The sequence below is a fragment of the Myxocyprinus asiaticus genome, chromosome 3, assembly GCF_019703515.2.
Source record: "Myxocyprinus asiaticus isolate MX2 ecotype Aquarium Trade chromosome 3, UBuf_Myxa_2, whole genome shotgun sequence".
Classification (NCBI taxonomy): Eukaryota; Metazoa; Chordata; class Actinopteri; order Cypriniformes; family Catostomidae; genus Myxocyprinus; species Myxocyprinus asiaticus.
The window spans coordinates 10,767,645-10,788,349 of NC_059346.1; the positions used below are offsets into that span (position 1 = coordinate 10,767,645).

Sequence of the window (20,705 nt, forward strand, 5' to 3'; positions counted from 1 at the left end):
AATCCAATCATTTTCTGCCCAAATGCCTCTATCAACCACACCAATGGGGCATGTGATAGGGTTAGCACTAAGCCCTGTTGGCAAAAGAACAATGAGAAAGAGTGCAAGGAATGCTTCCAGGTTAAAGGTAACACAAATGGGCACTGACTTCACTGAAGTCAATTTAAATTCAAGTTCAGATCCAATATGCAGAATGTGAACTGGAGCAGATAGAGTTTAATGTATTAAGTGGACAACATGACATTAAGTAGAAAAGCCAAAGAGCCAGTCAATTCTGCCCAGATTCAGTACATGTTAGGCTCAATCGACAGCATTTGTAGCATAATCTCGCTAACTATAGCTGTGCTAAATTATAAGCGCTGCTGCTGAAATTTCACATGGTTTATTTATATTCTTGGGACAATGTAAAACTTGGAAGCCCCAATCAGAAGTGATGGTTCGTTAATGAACAAATCTGTCTTTTTTGGACAAATCTTTTAAGTAAACGAATCATTCTTGTTAACCTCCATACACTGACTCGTATGGTTTTCTCGTTCATTGACATCACTTCCTTTCGAAGCCAATGAGCTCTAATTTAAAGCCTAAGACTGCTTTGGTGACATTTCATGCCTGTAAAGACTGACTATAGCAAGCCAATAGAACTCGAATGTGGGCTGTAAAGGAGCAGATCGTTGCTTTGACCCACAGAACGAATATGCCCCTTCACTGAATGAGCGAGGATCAGGATCTGTTGACCGACTGAAGGAGAGGAGGAGGTATGTCGTTCGTTTACTTTGGTAATTTCATTCAACAAGGAGAGAAAGAGGCTGGATAAAGAATGAGTAAAAGTGACTGATGACATTACAATGACATCAAGATGTAATTAAATCACTTATTATTTTTTAGAGTAATTTGTTGTCTTTTTGTATATCCATGCACAGCAGTTCACAAAATGATAGATATGCTTTGTTGTCATTTGTGGGGAAAATTCTTATGATGCTACAAATTTGTAAATTTTAATATAGTATAATACAACTTGTTACAGTTGGTAATGACTTAGGTTTTTATCAATGGTTTAATAACTTACTCAAAACTCATAAAATATGTTCATTTGTTGCAACCTACTGGTTAAGGTTTGATTGACGAATTAAATTGTCACTGAACGAATCAGTAAACAAACCTGAAAGATAAACAAAGAAACATCATCTAGAGTTAATTCACTCCACTAAATAAATATGATTTTTTTTTTATATATATAATTTTAAACTACAGAAGTTGTGAAATGATTGATTCGTGTTCTATAATGCGTGTAAATAAATGGAGATTTAAAAATTAATGGTTAGAACGGATGAAACGTACTGCCAATAAATAGATGGTTACAATAATATATGATTTGTCTGTATTCTTAGTGATATTGTTTTTTTTTTTTTTTTTTACTTTATAAATGTTTATTATAGAAAATGACAATATTCTGAATAAATATTAGCTGGCTATCATAAATTATGTAAAAACACATAAAAAAATAAAATAAAACACAAACTATGCAACAGAGTGAAATACAGTAAATGCGCACATCTTACAGTGCATTGGGAGCTGAGCCCCCCCTAAGATTGAAATTCTAAAATCACCCCTGGTTTATATTATCAATTTGTATTTATGTTTAATAAAAATAGTGCAAGTAATTTTCTCCATTGAGGCATACATTATTTTTTTACCATTTTTACTATAGCTATCTGCGCTTCCAGTAAATAAATACACACTTGACATGGAAAACATGAACAACCCATCTATAATGATTCTAAGGTTGTTTTAAGCTAGTCCTCCACTGATGGTGTTGCGGCTTCATGGACGCGTGCGCAATAGCACTACTGCATAGAAAATAATTTAAACTTGTCCCTCCATTGTTTAGAAATCACAGTTACGGTTTTTGCATTATAAAAGAAATTATAGGTTTGTGGCGTTACATCGTCATCACAACGAAGTTGTAATATCGGATATAACTTTACATTTACACATACGTGTATAAAGTCAGTAACCGATTTAATCACACTAAAACCATGTTAACACATACAGTATAATGTTTGTCTTGTGGCTATACTTTTGAAATAGTGTGTATTTTAATGTTTATGGACTGGCCCCTTTCCACTACCATTGTAAGTGCCTTACTGTAACCACATTTGTTTTTTGTTTTTTTAAATAAACAAGGAATTTTGTCAAATCAACATTATGCTGCAAATGCTGTCGGTTGAGCTTAAAGGAATATTCCGGGATCAATACAAGTTAAGATCAATCAACAGCATTTGTTGCATAATATTGATTACCACAAAAATGTATTTTGACTCATTCCTCCTTTTCTTTCAAAAAAGCAAACATCTGGGTTACAGTGAGGCGCTTTCAATAGAAGTGAATGGGGCCAATCTGTACATGTTAAAATACTGGCTGTTTCAAAAGTTTAGCCACAAGACATACTGTAAACAAGGATTCTGGGTAGCTCAGTGGTAAAAGACACTGGCTACCACCCCTGGAGTTCACTAGTTTGAATCCCAGGGCGTGCTGAGTGACTCCAGCCAGGTTTCCTAAGCAACCAAATTGGCCCGGTTGCTAGGGAGGGTAGAGTCACATGGGGTAACCTCCTCGTGGTCGCTAAAATGTGGTTCGTTCTCGGTGGGCCACGTGGAGAGTTGAGCGCGGATGCCGCGGTGGATGGCGTGAAGCCTTCACACGTGCTATGTCTCCATGGCAACATGCTCAACAAGCCACGTGATAAGATGCGTGGGTTGATGGTCTCAGACGCGGAGGCAACTGGGATTCATCCTCCGCCACCCGGATTGAGGCGAATCACTACGCGACCACGAGGACTTAAAAGCGCACTGGGAATTGGGCATTCCAAATTGGGTGAAAAAAAAATAAAATAAAAATAAATAAATACTTTAAACAATATGCGTGTTAACATGATTTTAGTGTGGCATTTACCAACCTTTTCTGTGTGAAGTTATAGACAAAATGTACAACTTTGTTGCCATAAATGTAAAAAAAAAAACTAAAACCATAAAATGACTGTAAAAATTACAATTTAAACAACTTTACAGCTCAAATAATACATGAGTTTTAACAGAGGAATTAAAGCAAGTGCTTTTATAAAATTATAAACTTCAAATTTTTGTGTTTAAACTCTCCAAAAATTCATTTTAATTTCAAGTGTCTCACTGTAACCTCAATTTTTGCTTTTTTTTAAAGAAAAGGAGGAACGAGTCAAAATAAATTTTGTGGTAATCAACATTATGCCACAAATGCTTTAAGGGTTTAAATAATGTTTTCCATGCTTGTTCAATGAACCATAAACAATTAATGAACATGCACCTGTGGAACGGTCGTTAAGACACTAACAGCTGACAGACGGTAGGCAATTAAGGTCACAGCTATAAAAACTTAGGACACTAAAGAGACCTTTCTACTGACTCTGAAAAACACCAAAAGAAAGATGCCCAGGATCCCTGCTCATCTGCATGAATGTGCCTTAGGCATGCTACATGGAGGCATGAGGACTGCAGATGTGACCAGGGCAATAAATTGCAATGTCCGTACTGCGAGACACCTAAAACAGCGCTACTGGGAGACAGGAAGGACAGCTGATCATCCTCGCAGTAGCAGACAATGTGTAACAACACCTGCACAGGATTGGTACATCCAAATATCACACCTGCGAGACAGGTACAGGATGGCAACAACAACTGCCCAAGTTACACCAGGAACGCACAATCCCTCCATCAGTGCTCAGACTGTCCGCAATAGGCTGAGAGAGGCTGGACTGAGGGCTTGTAGGCCTGTTGTAAGGCAGGTCCTTACCAGACATCACCGGCAACAACGTCGCCTATGGGCACAAACCCACCTTCGCTGGACCAGACAGGACTGGCAAAAAGTGCTCTTCACTGACGAGTCATGGTTTTGTCTCACCAGGGGTGATGGTCGGACTCGCGTTTATCGTCGAAGGAATGAGCGTTACACCGCAGCCTGTACTCTGGAGCAGGATCGATTTGGAGGTGGAGGGTCCGTCATGGTCTGGGGCGGTGTGTCACAGCATCATCGGACTGAGCTTGTCGTCATTGCAGGCAATCTCAATGCTATGCGTTACAGGGAAGACATCCTCCTCTCTCATGTGGTACCCTTCCTGCAGGCTCATCCTGACAGGACCCTACAGCATGACAACCAGCCATACTGCTCGTTCTGTGCGTGATTTTCTGCAAGACATGAATGTCAGTGTTCTGCCATGGTCAGCGAAGAGCCCGGATCTCAATCCCACTGAGCATGTCTGGGACCTGTTGGATGTTGGAGGGTGAGGGCTAGGGCCATTCCCCCCAGAAATGTCTAGGAACTTGCAAGTGCCTTGGTGGAAGAGTGGGGTAACATCTCACAGAAAGAACTGGCAAATCTGGTGCAGTCCATGAGGAGGAGATGCACTACAGTACTTGATGCAGCTGGTGGCCACACCAGCTACTGACTGTTTCTTTTGATTTTGAACCCCCCTTTGTTCAGGGACGCATTATTCCATTTCTGTTAATCACATGTCTGTGAAACTTGTTCAGAATATGTCTTAGTTGTTGAATCTTTTTAATGTTCATACAAATATTTACACGTTAAGTTTTTTTCAAGAAAAGGAAGGGTGTTGAAATTATTTTTGTGGTAATCAACATAATGCCACAAATGCTGTCAACTGAGCTTAACCTGTATTAAACCCAGAACATTCCTTTAACAGAGAAGTTAAAAGCCCTGTTTAAAAACTTAGTGAGCTGTCTTTCTAGACAGCATTTCAAGGCATCATAGGCACACTCCTACGTAGGTAGGACATCCTAACATCAGATTTTGCGTAATTAGCTTAGCGACATATTAATGTCAAACTAAGAATTGTGAGTTGAGTCTCCTGTGTGCTTTTTGAGTGGTGCGCAGAGTTGTTGCAGAGTTGAGTGTGTTCCAAATGTGTCACTTATGAAGCTCCATGAACATTACGATACTGCCTTTAAAAGGCAGCTGCCTACATAGGCAGTAGAGAGCAATGAAGCTCTATAGGTCTTGGAACAGAGCCACTTTAGAGGACTTTAAAGTCATTTACTCACCCACATGTTGTTCCAAACCTATATGGCTTTCATTCTTCTGTAGAACTAAAAAGGAGATGTTAATGATGTTAAGATGACAGCCTCAGTGACCATTCACTTTCATTGTATGGAAAAAAAGATGCATTGGAAGTGAATGACCAAGACTAACATTCTGCCTAACATCTCCTTATATGTTCCACAAAGGAAAGCGAATCATTCGGCGTTGGAACAAATGAGGGTGAGTAAATAATGACAGAATTATCATTTTTAGGTGAACTATCCCTGCAAAATTGTGAGCAGGAAACAACTAAATACAAATGACAATTGGTAGTAATGCAAACAAAACATAAGCCTGTTTTGCTTTCCCTCAATTTTAAGTCACTTTGAATACAAGTGTCCGCTAAATTATTTAATGTAAATTAAGTTTCATACTATGGCATAAATGGCCAGTTATCATACACTACGTTTAAAACATGTAATATAACTTCAACCACTGTTCTTTTATATTGTCAAAGATGCTTTAATGGCTCATACACTCTTTTAAATCCCTATATATTACCGGCAGCACAATAACTACTTTTCTCCATTGCATTCGTTCGACATGTCTTCCTTTTCCACGTTCCTTCAATATCTATCCTTTATTTCTCTTCTTTTCTCTCTACACCTCACCCCTCCTTCCCCTGCTTTTCAACACAAAGAGAATCTATTTCCCCGCATAGCCTTGCTCCTTGAATCTAATTCTACACTTTTAAAAAATATGCACTACGCTAAACAAAAGCGTATCTTCCATGCCACCAAGTATGTGACAAATATCAAGTTTGAAAGTTAGCATCATGATGCAGCATGCCCAAAACCCCAGATTAAGCCAAACTCCTTTGTGATCATCTGAAATGATAGATGAGTGTCTGTACTATCAGACAAAGTCCACTACGTTTGTCTACCCCAAGAGGGCGCTCACGCTCCAGCAAAACAATGCCAAAATAGGTGACATCATCATTTAAACCAAGCATACTGCGATGCCACTGGACTACAGTGCCTGCCTGTGATCTCCATACATTCACTAAGTAGGGTGTAAATGGTTATCACAATAGTTTTTTTTTTTCCACACTTAATTGCATAAGGAAATCTTCGATCGCATAGTGAATGCTTGACACCGACCTCAAGTCATAATAAAATGGGAAATGTTGTTTTTTCCCCGAAACCTTGCTAGACGTACTATATAATTTGTGTTGGATTAAAGTAAACTGATAGTACACAACACCACCAATGACTCGTGCGATGAGTGCAGCTGGCTATTGACTTATTCACGTTGCCTTGACAACAGACGTGAGAGTGAGAAAGTAAGCCCATTTTTTTTTTCTCCCAAAATAAAGAGAGGGTTAAACAGGAAGAGGAGGCAGCTAAGACCACCAGGAGGGAATGAGAGAGAGAGAGAAACAGAGGAGAGCTTGAATGACTGCAGTGTATTAAAGCCAAGGAAGAAAGGAGAGCAAGAATGAAGTGAGTAAGGGGGCGAGCAGATGACAGAAAGAATAAGTATGGATGATGTCATTCTTTCGGCTCACCAGTGAGGCTGATTTGATGGTGGCGAAGCGCTCGCGGTTTTTATAGTTGTGAGCCTGAGCTCTGTCCGACGAGGACGGCCGCAGGTCAGACCGGTGGTCGCGATGAGGAAGGTCGTCGCGGATACACTGATGGTCCTGAGGACAACAAACACCCAAAAGCAGTCAAGCAAAGTCACAATATAGCATAAGCTCTGGAGATGTTAGCAAGATCAAAACATTTCAATGTTCAGCAGGAGTTATAATGCAGTGTACTCTATTGCGTACATGTGTGTTGCACACATACAAACACAAAAACACATTAAGGAAGCATCGCAATAGCTCCAGGCTCAGAGTGCAGAGGAGATGCGCAGAAGGAGTTTCATGTTTCCTGTTGCTGTAGTATCAGCAGAGACGTTTAAAAATATTCAATACTAACACACTCACTTATCTTAAAATTAAATCGACGCATGAGGTTTGCACACATACTACTGAAAAAAACAAAAACATATTTTTCCTGTGTGCTGGTTTCCTGTGTGTGTGTGTGTGTGTGTGTGAGACAAGTTATAGTGCCTCCATCTGGGAATTACCATAATTAAAAACTGGATGTCTTTGTCAAACATGTAATTACAACTTGTATAAAAATTTTTTTTTTTTTTTTTAAAATCAGAACTATACAAAAGCTCCAACTTCTCTGACTTGACTCTTATGACATTGCTTTAAAAGAACCAAAATGGCAGTGGTTTTAACAGGACAGTTTACCCAAAAATGAAAAATTGGTAATCATTTATACACCCTCATGTTGTTCCAAACCTGTATGGCTTTTTTTGTTGTTGTTGTGCGGAACACAGGAGATGTTAGTCTCAGTCACCATTCACTTTTATTGCATATTTTCTCCATTTAATTTAAATGAATGGTGACTGAATGATCTTGATCTTTTGTGTTCCACAGAGAAAGTCACATGGGTTTGGAACCTCATGAGGGTGAGTAAAAGATGGCAGAATATTCATTTGTGGGTCAAGTATACCTGTAACACTCAAACGTACAGTAGTTCAAGAAGTACCTCAACACCTATTTCTGTTAGATAAACTATTTTATTATAGCCAATGTAACCTGGTGCAGATTTTGCTCTCTCTCTCTCTCTCTCTCTCTCTCCTCTAAGAGTACTCTATGTACTGACCATTCAAATTTTAACAAGCTGTTCATCCAACAATTGAATAGCTCAAATGAGAGAGAGAGAGAGAGAGAGAGAGAGAGATGAAATAATTACCAGGAATCTACTTTGAAGGCATATGTTTCATTTTGTCTGTCAACATTAACAGAAGTATGGCACGCATGCGTTACATAGAACAAACATTTCAAAAAGAGAAATGGATGGCAAAACACTGCAAGACTGATGGCACAATGTTTGAATGTGTTTTTTTCGGACCTTTTTGTGGTGCGTGGAAGACTCAAGGGTGCTGTCGTAGTCATGGTGTAGGTCGGAGCAGGAGTCATCTGGCACCTCCTGGAGGCTGTTGACACTGCTACTTTGACTGCCGGTGCTCACCGAGGTGCTGGGAATGGAGTGGTTACTGCCTAAACTGTTCACCTTACAGCCTGCCTGATCTCCATCCTGCTCAAGGGATAGGAGATAACACAGACACTGGTAACCATCCACTCTGAAACCAATATTTATTTCAACCTCAGTTACTACTGAAAGCATTTTACATGTCTCATTGCTAGCATTCCTGCAAGGCCAGTAACAGCAGTAATTTGTTAGACAGAAACAAATTTGTTTCATTACCGAATGCCCTTTAGCCTGCAGTATCATTCAGTAGTTCTATACACACCTTCAATCTAGTTCAGTATAGAAATTAATTTCTTTACTGAGTTAAACCCTTTAATTCAGTGAACGTCATTTAGAGGTGTTTTTAAAAGATGATTTTGTCCTCTTTATTGTTAGTAAGCACGTTTAATACAACGTTTTAAATCGGGGCACAAGCTGAATAATCGGTTAAGAGCTAATGATTAATCATTGCAATAGTCGCAGAATAGTTGTTCTAATAATCGTTAAATTAATCGATTATCAAAATAATCGTTAGTTGCAACACTACAATATAATATATATTATTGTATAGTTATATATAGCATGTATGGATAGCATGTGTTACATAGAACAAATATTTAAACGAGAAACAGATGCTAACGTGTCTGTGTGCGCGCACAATTGTGGGAGTATACAGCTCACATATACAGTATCACATGTTATGATTATAGGAAAGTGTGAAGTCAAAATGTGAATGACTAACACTGACAGGGGCCCTTCATTTCCTGCACCCACCTCCTCCTCTTCCTGAGACTCCCCCATTGGGCCGTTGTGTTTCTCTTGGTAAAGGATCTTTTTCATTTTGCGGTACTGCAGGTTGTCCAGCTCTCTGACCGCATCCTTCGTCCTCTGGATCAGATCGATAAGGACGCGTAAAGGACGCTCTCTCCTTACAAACTCATGCTGAAGACGGAGAAGGGGGACAGATGGAGAATTAGCAAAATAACAAACAGATTTTTTAGCACTTTTAAAACATATCAACGTGCTCCATAAGGACTCCATTAGGGCTAGTACCGATGTCTAAACAGCAGGGATATGGATCCCTATATGGATATTAAACATAAAACTTCATAGATAGCAAATTAAATGTAATTGAAATTGGTGAAATGAAATTAACAAAATTCACTTTTTAAAAAAAAAAAAAAAAAAAAAAAAAAAAAAAGGAAAATGTGCATTATTAATTGACAAAGCTATCTATAGATTACAGGAATGTTACACAAGTGAAATATCATGTTAATCAGCCCAGAGGGCATAGTTATTGGTAGATGCCAATAATCTCAAAAATGGACGAATAACAGGCGATTAATCAATATATCAGTCTATCACTAATGCTTAAAATAAATAAAATTAGCAAAACGCGATCATCAAATGTACAAAAATGGCTTGTGTGTGCAAACACTGATCAATCAAACTTTACTCTCAGACTCTGGAGTTATACTGAATTTATTAGAAGTGTACCGATAAGAGTAATGTGTTTTTTTTTTGTTTGGCCTTGTGCTCACTGAATGAACAGCATACATTTAATGAAAACAAACATTTCAGGAGAACATTGGGGGTTAAACATGATGCAATTCAACAGCCAGGACCATGAAATAAACCCACATCCTCTCTACATGCCGGATTACTCTGAATTACGTCATTTCATGCTTTGTCCTTTGCTCAGTAGGGGGTGCTCATGTGTTATGTGGCCAAAAGTGGACATATGGCATATGGAGGAGGTTTCTGACATGGTTGGCTAAATGAGGACTTGATCTCACCTCCTCAATGAAAATCTAAAGAGAACTGGCATGAAGTAAATACACCTACATGTGTGCATGTTAACTGATCTCCACAAATCATGCTCAGTAAACCACAAACCAAGAGTCTTTGAAAACAAATTGGTCTTGTTGCAGTTCTTTCCATTACCCAATTGGTTCAACTGGAGTCATGTATTTATTTGGGAGAAACGTTTGGAAGCACAATCCAAAATCAAAATCAATCCCTGTTCCATTCCTCCAAGCAGCTGCTCTTGAATGTTTAACCTAAATATTCCACCTGGACTCTTGACCTCAACTTTTTCTCTAAAACATGCCTCTTGTAACCCTTTAAATGGCCCTTGCCCTAAAACTCTAATTCTTAGGCATTTCTTGTACTTCCTAACCTAAACCGTTATTTGTAGGCCTATTCAAAGTTAACATGTTCACACTTTGCTTGGATTTGATAACTGTTAATAAATGTTATTTGTCATTTGACAACATGTCAACTACTCCAGAACATAAACTACTCCCGTAGGCCTGTTGGAAGTGGATTGGTTGAATCTTTGCCTGGATTATCGGAATCAGAATCAGCTTTATTGCCAAGTATGCTTACACATACAAGGAATTTGTCTTGGAGACAGGAACTTCCAGTGTACAACAATACAAAAACAGCAGCAAGACATAGATAATAATAAAAACTAGTTCACTTTGTGCTTGGTTTCGTTGACCGATAATGAATGTTATCAGTCAAACTGCTCTAAAGCATATAATTCTCGCAGACCTGTTCAAAGTCAACTGGTTCACTTTTTTTGTTGACTGTTGCTACATGTTATTGGGCATTTGACAATGTGTCAACTAGGTCAATAGCTATGGATAGTCAATTTGAATTTAGCTGCAAAAACATTAAGTTGAATCAGACAGACACGTCTTGGGCGTTTTTGTTTTTAAAAGCATTTCAGAGCGACTCGTTCAACCGTTAAGCTCTGGTAGATGGTTATGGCTAACAACTATGCTTCCTAATGATGACATAGATAAGCATTCGCCACTCTAAACAGACATCTGTGACTGACCAGCATGGGAGGAAACTAATCTATGGGATTATACCCTTTAAATGGGGGAAATTACAAAATCCGAAGCCCTTGCACAGAGCCAGCACCAACTGTAAGATCATGGGTGATATCCCCTTCTCGTTCTCCATTGATACAACCTCTGCTCATGTGTAGGTCAAGACTTGAGGTGAATTTATTCTGTATGTGAGATTAAGACAACAGTTGGGACCAGTAATAATTGGGAACAGCTTTGAATGCTAAATTCTGATTAGTGACCCTTTTTTCTCTTAAGGAGCTTGGATGGGCAATCTTGGGTATTAGTAAGGAATGGGAAAAAAATTAAAATGGGGGAAAAAACTGAGTCGGAATTAAATTTATCCCAATTTCCACCTTTGCTCGGACTAGGCCAACGAAGAAACCCTGGTATCCCATTTCACCCAGGGCCGCCCACCCCATGGGGTGGGGGGTTATGGAGGTGTTAAGAAGCATTGTGTGTGCCTCGCGTGACACAAAGCTCTTAGTTAGCAAAATAGGATTACCCGTGTCCACCAACTGAAAAACAAGATCAACTGTAACCTGTAATATGTACCCACACAAACAGACCCATACAAAGTGCAAACACAAGCAAACAAATGAATCACTTGGGCAGCACTATCCCCAATGATCCAGAATTATCCTGAAGCCAACAATTACCCATCTATCCCAACTGTAGTGCTACATTCTACCACACATTTATTTTGGTGATGATATAAATCCATAAGCCTCCCACCACAGCACGATATCACAAACATTAGTCACAGTGCAGCAATATGTCCACCTACAGCCCCACGGATTCGGTTAAGAGAACGTCATTGTTATATTAGTTACATGAGACACGCACAATCAAATATTTTCTCCCTGCTTTTATTAACACTCCAAGGATGTGGCTGGCACAGGAAGTGAGCAAATGAAAAAACATCAGAATGACACCCTCTGTGGGCTGAGTGCTTGGCTGGAGAGAAGGAAAACGTTACAATATGAAAACGTGTGTGTGAGTCAGCAGGGATGGATGAGTAAGGAACCCACTGTCATGAGAGCAGGAAGTACTGACAGATATGGCAAACAGGAAGTCCTCACATCAACTGCAAAAAAAAGGCAACTGTAAATGTGCTTGTTAGGTTACAGTGCATTCAGAAAGTATTCAGACCCCTTCGTTTTTTCCACATTTTATGTTGCAGCCTTATGTTAAAATGTTTTAAATTATTATTTTTTTCACATCAATCTACACTCCATACCCCATAATGACAAAGCAAAAACAGATTTTTGATAACTTTGCAAACTTATCAAAAAGAAAAAAACTGAAATAGTCACAAGTATGCAGACCCTTAACTCAGTACTTAGTTGAAGCACCTTTGGCAGCAATTAAAGCCTCAAGTCTTTTTGGGTATGACGCGACATGCACACGTGGATTTGGGGATTTTCTGCCATTCTTCTCTGCAGATCCTCTCAAGCTTTGTCAAGTTGGATGGGGACCGTCGGTGGACAGCCATTTTCAGGTCTCTCCAGAGATGTTTGATTGGGTTCAAGTCTGTGCTTTGGCTAGGCCACTCAAGGACATTCACAGAGCTGTCCCTAAGCCACTCTTGCGTTGTCTCGGATGTGTGCTTAAGGTCATTGTCCTGTTGGAAGGTGAACCTTTGGCCCAATCTGAGGTCCTGATTGCTCTGGACCAGGTTTTCATTAACGATATCTCTGTCTTGTGCTGCATTCAGCTTTCCTTCAACCCTGACCAGTCCCCCAGTCCCTGCCACTGAAAAACACCCCCACAGCATGATGCTACCACCACCATGCTTCACTGTTTGGATGGTATTGCGCAGGTGATGAGTGTTGCCTGTTTTCCTCCAGACATGACGCTTGGAATTGAGGCAAGATTGAACAGTTCAATCTTCATTTCATCAGACCAGAGAATCTTGTTTCTCACAGTCTGAGAGTCCTTTAGGTGCTTTTTTTTATGTGTCTTGCACTGAGGAGAGGCTTTCGTCTGGCTAAAGCCCATATCAGTGGAGTGTTGCAGTGATGGTTGTCCTTCTGCAAGTTTTTCCCATCTCCACATATGATCTATGGAGCTCAACCAGAGTGACCATCGGGTTCTTGGTCACCTCTCTTACCAAGACCCTTCTCCCCCGATTGCTCAGTTTGGCTGAGCAGCCAGCTCTAGGAAGAGTCCTGGTTGTTCCAAACTTCTTTCATTTAAGAATTATGGAGGCCACTGTGCTCTTGGGAACCTACAATGCAGTCAAAAATATGTTGTAGCCTTCCCCAGATCTGTGCCTCAACACCGTCTCTGAGCTCTGCAGGCAGTTCCTTTGACCTCAAGGCTTGGTTTTTGCTCTGATATGCATTTTCAGCTGTGAGACCTTATATAGACAGGTATGTACCATTCCAAATCAATAGGATGCACCGGAGCTAAATTTCATAGCAAAGGGTAATTTTTTTCTTTCTAATAAATTTGCAAAGTTATCAAAAATCTGTTTTTTGCTCTGTCATTATGGGGTATGGAGTGTAGATTTTTTTTTTTTTTTTTTTTTTTTTTTAAAAGCACTTTAACATAAGGCTGCAACATAACAAAATGTGAAAAAAATGAAGGGGTCTGAATACATTCTGAATGCACTGTAGATATTGACAGCTATGCGATGAATTGGGATTAATAACTGTGCGTTCGTGTTACTGTGGCAGTAACAAACCTCAGTACTCAAGGAGGTGAGAGTGTTACCATCAAATGTCTGAGCAATTTGTGGCGGTACGGAAAATCTCACGTGCAAGCTTGTTTGCACAGATGTGTTATTATTCAGGTAGCTAGCTATAAACATGATGACAGTTTAACCAAGTTTAACTTTAAAATGTAACTAGCTTTAAAGGGATGGTTCACCAAAAAATTACTTTCTTCTGCTGAACACAAATGAAGATTTTTAGAAAAATATTTCAGATCTGTAGGTCCATACAATGAATGGTGGCCAGAACTTTGAAAGTCCAAAAAGCATATAAAAGCAGCATAAAAGTAGTCCATATGATTCCAGTGGTTTAATATGTCTTCTGAAGTGATGCAATCACTTTGGGTAAGAAAGAGATCCATATTTCAAACCTTTTTTTTTTTTTTTTTTACAAAAGATTTATAGTAATAAACGACTTTAATATTAATATTTTTCTTACCCACACTTATCATATCACTTCTGAAGACATAGATATAACCACTGGAGTCTTTGGGTGATTTTTGGAGCTTGAAAGGTCTGGTCACCATTCACTTGCATTGTATGGACCAACAGAGATGAAATGTTCTTCTAAAAATCATTGTTTGAGTTCTGCAGAAGAAAAAGTCATGTACATCTGGGATGGCATGAGGGTGAGTAAATGATGAGATTTTTCATTTTTGGGTGAACTATCCCTTTAACTCCAATTGCTGCTTTAGCACCCCTTGTGGCAATGCTAATAATGCAGCATGTACTTATGTTCCGTTATTAATTGTGTTTAGGGAATGCAACGACATATGAAATAGAGTTTGTGTAGCTAGAAGCGTTTGTGTTCACGTACTTGCATAGAGTATGTTTTGGACCTAACGGCCTGGAAAGCACTCGTAAAAATCGTAAAAGTCAATCAGATTGCTCAACTGCAACACAATTTCCGTCAGTTTACGCTTTTATTTTTATTCTTTTTGAAAATCCATTTCACAGTTATATCAATTATTTTTTCCACGCAGGCCTATTATCGTGATATAATCTATTTCAGATAAACCCGCCCCATGACAGCACTTAAAAACAAAAATTGTGGCTGGTCACTTTACAGTGTCTGACAGTGCCTTCCTGTCTAAGTGGGCGGTTCTTGGCCAGAATAAGCTGCAATGTGGACCAGATATCATGGCGTTAGTCAAAGATCTGGCTACGTGAAACTAAGAAGGGTATGACCTTTACATTTCTTTACATTACTTAAACATAATCTGTGTATGAGTAACAAATGAGTATTTTGCATTTCACAAAGAAGTGTGTTCATGGAGACAATGAGTGAGAATGTGACTCAAATTGAGCACTAATTCACAGAAGTGTGTGGGCACTCGAAAGTCGTGGTTGAACTTAGACAAACGCTGCTTCTGAGTGACTTTATATGTGACATGATAACTTTCTCTGCATGTTTGAACACTGTATTGCGATTACTCACCCGCAGTAGCTCTGCTGAGGAGGGTCTGTCCTGAGGAATTTTTAGTAGGCAGTAGTCAACGAAACTCCGGAATGCATCCGACCTTCAAAAAATAAGTGTGACAGTTACTTTATTATGCACTTTTATAAAAGTACTGAATGTAAAAATAAATGACTAACTATTTTGTCAAAGTCAACATGAAATGAAATTCACATCCCATTTTCATTCCATAATGTGACGTATTTCCGAGTGAAACAGGACATTTAACAATGGAAAATGGTAAAACTTTACAATAAGGTTCAATTCATTAACATTAGTTAATGCATTAGGTATCATGAACTAACAATGAACAGTATATATTTTTACATCATTGATTAATCTTTGTTAATGTTAGTTAATAAAAATACAATTGTTCATTGTTAGTTCATGCTAGTTCATAGTGCATTAACTAATGTTAACATATACAACTTTTGATTTAATTTTTTTTTTTACTAAAATGTTGAAATTAACTTTAACGAAGATTAATAAATGCTGTAAATTATTGTTCATCTTTAGTTCATATTAACTAATGTTAACAAATGGAACCTTATTGAAAGTGTTACCAGAAAAATCTAGAGCGGGACTTTTATCAATTTGATTGATTGGATCATGAAAAATTGGTCAGGTGATTGAAAAGAAGGGGTTAAAAAAAATAAAGAGGGTTTGGTGATGCCATCTGAAAAGCTGTTTGAGGGGAGGAGCAAGTTATTACATTTTGATGAAAGATTACAATAACAAATGTTTTTTCTTTGGGATAACCTGCACTGATAAATCATACACAATAAGAATTAGTAAAACATTTATTATGACTAGGATTGCAGCGGTATACCGGTTTCACGGTATACCACGGTATGAAAATTGACGGTTTTCATAACATGTACATTTGCTTATCTATGGTACTGAGAAAAAAAAATGCAACCGGACGAAGAATATCACCTGCGCGTGCGCATCTCCATTCCTCCACGACTGCCTGTCAGACTCGTCAACTTGCACCACACACACACACACGTAGCGGAGAAAATGTCAGAGAAGCGAGGCAAGGGGGTCTGACATGAGTGAGTGTGTGCGAGTTAAAGCAGTGTTTCTCAACTGGTGGGTCGTGACCCAAAAGTGGGTCGCAGGTCTATTCGGACTGGGTCATGGACAGCAGGGAAAGAACAATGCCATGGTTCTCCCATTGAAGATATTTCGGAGGCCGCCCAAGTGATAGCTTATTTAGGACTGCCGAGGCAGATTTAACGATAATCTCGCAATCAGCTAAAGGCTTCTCATCTGCACTTTCGAACGAGTGTAATGGAACCAGCTCGCGATCATGATTTGCTCTTCTCTCTGGCGCGCGCGTGCAACAACCGGGCTTCCCTCGATATTGCGGAGCGCAATCCTCAAAACTGATGTGAACTATTTCAATTCTAGTAAGACTTTTCTAGTTCAAAGCATTACAGAGGAAGTCAAGTCGAACCTCTCAAACTGTAGGCAGCCCTGACATGCCAAACAGCACTGAGGAGGAAAAGAGCAACACTGTGCTATGCGCAAATTTTTTTTTTCATTACACATCATCACCTTTACAAAATTGTTTCACGATTTTACATGAGTAACTTATATTTTGACAAAATAGTTTCATGTGAAATAATCTAAAGGTAGAATCTATTAGACTTCATTTTATATCAACAGTGGCAGTTGTAGTTAAAGTTTCAAGATGTGTTTCAGCTAGTACTTATTTTTTCATAAATACTACAATTTGTTATTATTATTACTATTATTTAAGACTAGCTACACTGACCTAACCATGGTAACGATGAGCCTTTCCTCCTGTGTAATATGCATGTTCTGTTTGAAATTAGGTTTGAAATTAGGAAACAAACGGGATAATAATGGGCTCATATAAGTAAATATGCTCTTCAATTTTTAAAAAGGGGGGTGAGAAAACTTCCTGTCACTTTTGTTGTTGATGTCAACAACAAAATTAATGTCACTTGATGCATGTTCTTGTACTTGAAAACCATGAACAAAACTATGCAACAAAAGGAAATGCGACCCAGGATACATTAAATACAGGTTACGTTTTTACTATGGTGGGTCGACACTTGATTTCCAATGTAAAATTCTGGTCCAGTTGAGAACCACTGAGATAAAGGTACAGACAGCAGCAGTCTGGCTGTGCTGTCGCGCACCTACAGTTTATGTTAATTGTTAATAATCATAGGACATTACTTTAAAAGCTCACACAGCTGATGTTATTTTTCATTTAGTAGTTAATTTAACATGCTACGCTAACATGTAAACTAACATGCTTTAGTCATATAACATGTTATATAACTTTATCATGTTTATAATTCGGTTTATTATTATAATTCTGTTAGCTTTATTTATTTTATTTATTTTCAAAAGGGAGACTTTTTTTACACATACTTCCATAAAAAAAATGGTTTCCGGTTTCAATTATAATAAAGCGTTTGTTCAACCAAAAAAAAAATAAATAAAAAAAAAATAAAAAAAATAAAAAAAAATTGTTTTCACTCCTTTAAGGGTCATTGTATCTGATAATAATTGTGTAATACCGTGATACCGTGATATTTTCTGAGACGGTTATCGTACCGTGAAAATCTCATACCGTTGCAACCCTAATTATGACAGTAAATAGTAAATTGGTTTTACAATTTACTATTGTGAAGCTATTTTACTATTTTGATTTCATGTTAACTTTAAAACATGTAGGCCTATAATCTCTCGTGGTCTCCAAGGATTCCTCTGCAAATAAAAGTCTGAAGTGTAAATGTGAATCTCTTTCCTACACATTAAAAAAAGATCAAGAAAACAATATTGGGGTCTTCAAAATAACTAAGAAAACCTTTCAATTCAGATCTACTGAATAAGAGCAAATCTGCTTGAAAGACAAACAGGCTTTTAACTTTGCTGTTGATCAGAGAGCAGTGAAGAAATGCAGGCAAGTTCAGGCATTGTAAAGAAGTAGCATTTACAGGGTCAGGGTTATTGCATAACACGCTTACAGAGCGCATGCATGTGGAAGTGAGAGGAGTGTGTGGTCGAGTGAGTACAGTATGTGTTTGCTGAGTAGAAGTATTTATACACGTATACTATATCTATAGGAGTGAGTCAACCAGTGTTTTGTTGCAGTGTGATTGTGTAGATGGACACTCACCAGTCATTGGACTGTAAGGTGGGAGAGTCGTTTTGGGCGATGTGGTATAAGGCACTCATAGCGTTCATGTTAAAGAGAGGGGGCTTACGTTCAGCTAGACAAAAAAAATGGAAATAAGGAGAACAACTGATTTGCTGAAATTCTCTTTTTATATCAAATACATTTCAAAGACTGTTAATTAATATACATCAGCACAATCACAGATATATACAGTTATGCTAATCAGAAGCATCTTACAAAAAGTTGTTATACATGTTATTAATTTAAGTTATTCTTAAAAAAAGGAATATTTGTATTATTTGTATCGTCAAACACTGTTTGGTCATTACCTAAGCTGAATCCCAGTTCACATACTAAATTAGTGTGTCCCAAATCATAGTATGGTGACACCAGTATGTCAAAAGGTGCCCTGATAGTGTCACCAACTATTTGCGGTGGATTTTCAGAGAAGATTCTGTGCTATGGGATTTGTTTACAACAGTTCTCTGATGCAGCATCAAGATGCAAATTTATGACATAGTACGTTCCAGTACTGGCATACTAGCTCACTTCACAGTATGTTTGTTACCATTTCCAGTGCAGTACTTACACTTGGTATGTCTAAATCCCAAATCACATACTTCGACTACTTTTTCAAAATATACACATGAACAGTTATGCCGATCAGCTAGACAATTTCAAACCTTATTTTGCCGCTATTCACCCCAAGTAGTATGGGAAATAATATAGTGCATCAAAAAGAGCCTAGTTGGGATACTATTTCCAGTATGCATACATGCATACTTTTTGCTAATGCTGCCCTCAACCCCTTTTGTTACACTACAGGATTGGTTGGCAATGGTGTCTGATGCAGTATAAAGATAAAATTTTATGATGTTGGACTATGTCCCAAATTCCCAATACTGACATACTAGCTCAATTTGCATACTACAACTGATATTTAAACTATAGAAAAAAATTCTACTATAGGAATTCTAGCAAAAATACACGTGCGCGCACACACACACAGAAGACTCACCCAGCTCTATGCAGGTGATCCCCAGGGACCAGACATCAACCTTCCCCTCATACTGACCCTCATCCATGGCTAAAATCACTTCTGGAGCCATCCTGATTTAAGCACACAGAACAGTTTCATTAACCCTGGTTCATCAGGATGTCTCAGTCACGTAACTGTCAATATCTGCATTACGGACCAGTATGGGGTTCCGACAAAGGAGTTGGCTGGAGAGGCGATGGAAGCGGAACCAAAATCAGCCAGTTTGACCTGACCGGGCTCTGTCAGCAGGACATTACCAGCCTTCACATCTCTAAAGAACCACAAATACAGGAGAGGGGATTGAAACATTTTCACAGTACAGGCCTAATATAGTATTACATAACAGCAGGATGATCAGGTCAAGGTATTTAAAACACAATGGAATTGAGAAAGTTATAATTATATAAATCATCTTATCTACACAAAAACACAAAGTGAATAATATACAGTACTTCAGAATCTTTAATGTCTTGCAGAGAAAATGAAGGTAAAAATAGCACCATTTTCCTAGAATCAAATAAAATATGAATAGGAACACATACATTGTAAAGCAGTTTGGTAAATAAATTGTATGCTGACATATGCAGATGCAGTAGGTTTAATAATTGTACTTAGATTTTAGTCCTTTTGAAACCTGACACTGAAGAGTGTTCAGTATTCAAAGTACTCACAGTTAAGGTTAACATTGGCTGATACCGATATATGGTCACCGAAACGTAAAGTAAAAACTCCAAACAAAGTAGTGTCACCAACTACTGTCACCAAAACACTGTTTTGAAGCTGAAGTGTGAAATTTCTGCACCAATAGTGTCTGTTTTTAATGATAGTTTTCAGACAGATTTCCTAAACACTCCCCCTGACTTCAGCTGGTTGGACAAACAAAAAGTCCCACTGTGGTGAGCTAGTTGGGATGCTCAAACAAACAGAGCAATGTTTTGAAAGCACAACAAAGCCAGTGTTTAAACTATTCAGGGAAATGAACCGACAAATGGCTTACTTAGTTACTTCCTTATAGTCTCTGCATATTTAGAAGTATTTTAACAAGAGCTGTCGAAATTAATGCGTTAATGCAAGTGATTAATTTAAAATGTTTAACGATTATATTTTTCTTTAACGAGATTAACGCATTTACAAATTAGAGTTTGATATTTTATTCAGCTCTGAGTTCTGAACACTTGTTGGAACAGGGAGAACCTTTGCAACTTCTCAGAGGACATTACACTGACGTACACACCATAAATGCACACACAACAGTGATTCCATGCAACGTTATAATAGTTTTACATTTTTATGTTTTGTTTGTTAGTTCATTGTTAG

General features: G+C 38.3%; 1 protein-coding gene across 4 annotated transcripts in view; it reads right to left on the bottom strand.

Moving 5' to 3' along the window:
• The window catches only part of LOC127425302 (serine/threonine-protein kinase TAO3-like), a 101,640-nt gene that overhangs the window by 12,427 nt on the left and 68,508 nt on the right, over window positions 1-20,705 (bottom strand). For 3 of the 4 annotated variants that reach the window (XM_051671131.1, XM_051671120.1, XM_051671140.1), the window contains exons 7-13: window positions 19,546-19,659; window positions 19,368-19,459; window positions 18,350-18,443; window positions 15,172-15,253; window positions 8,934-9,101; window positions 8,040-8,225; window positions 6,635-6,769 (exon numbers count right to left, since the gene is read on the bottom strand). In XM_051671131.1, the coding sequence (XP_051527091.1) occupies window positions 6,635-6,769; window positions 8,040-8,225; window positions 8,934-9,101; window positions 15,172-15,253; window positions 18,350-18,443; window positions 19,368-19,459; window positions 19,546-19,659 (871 nt within the window). Of the gene's footprint in view, window positions 1-6,634; window positions 6,770-8,039; window positions 8,226-8,933; window positions 9,102-12,048; window positions 12,083-15,171; window positions 15,254-18,349; window positions 18,444-19,367; window positions 19,460-19,545; window positions 19,660-20,705 lie in introns of those variants that run through there. The other variant, XM_051671148.1, reaches the window with a different exon arrangement.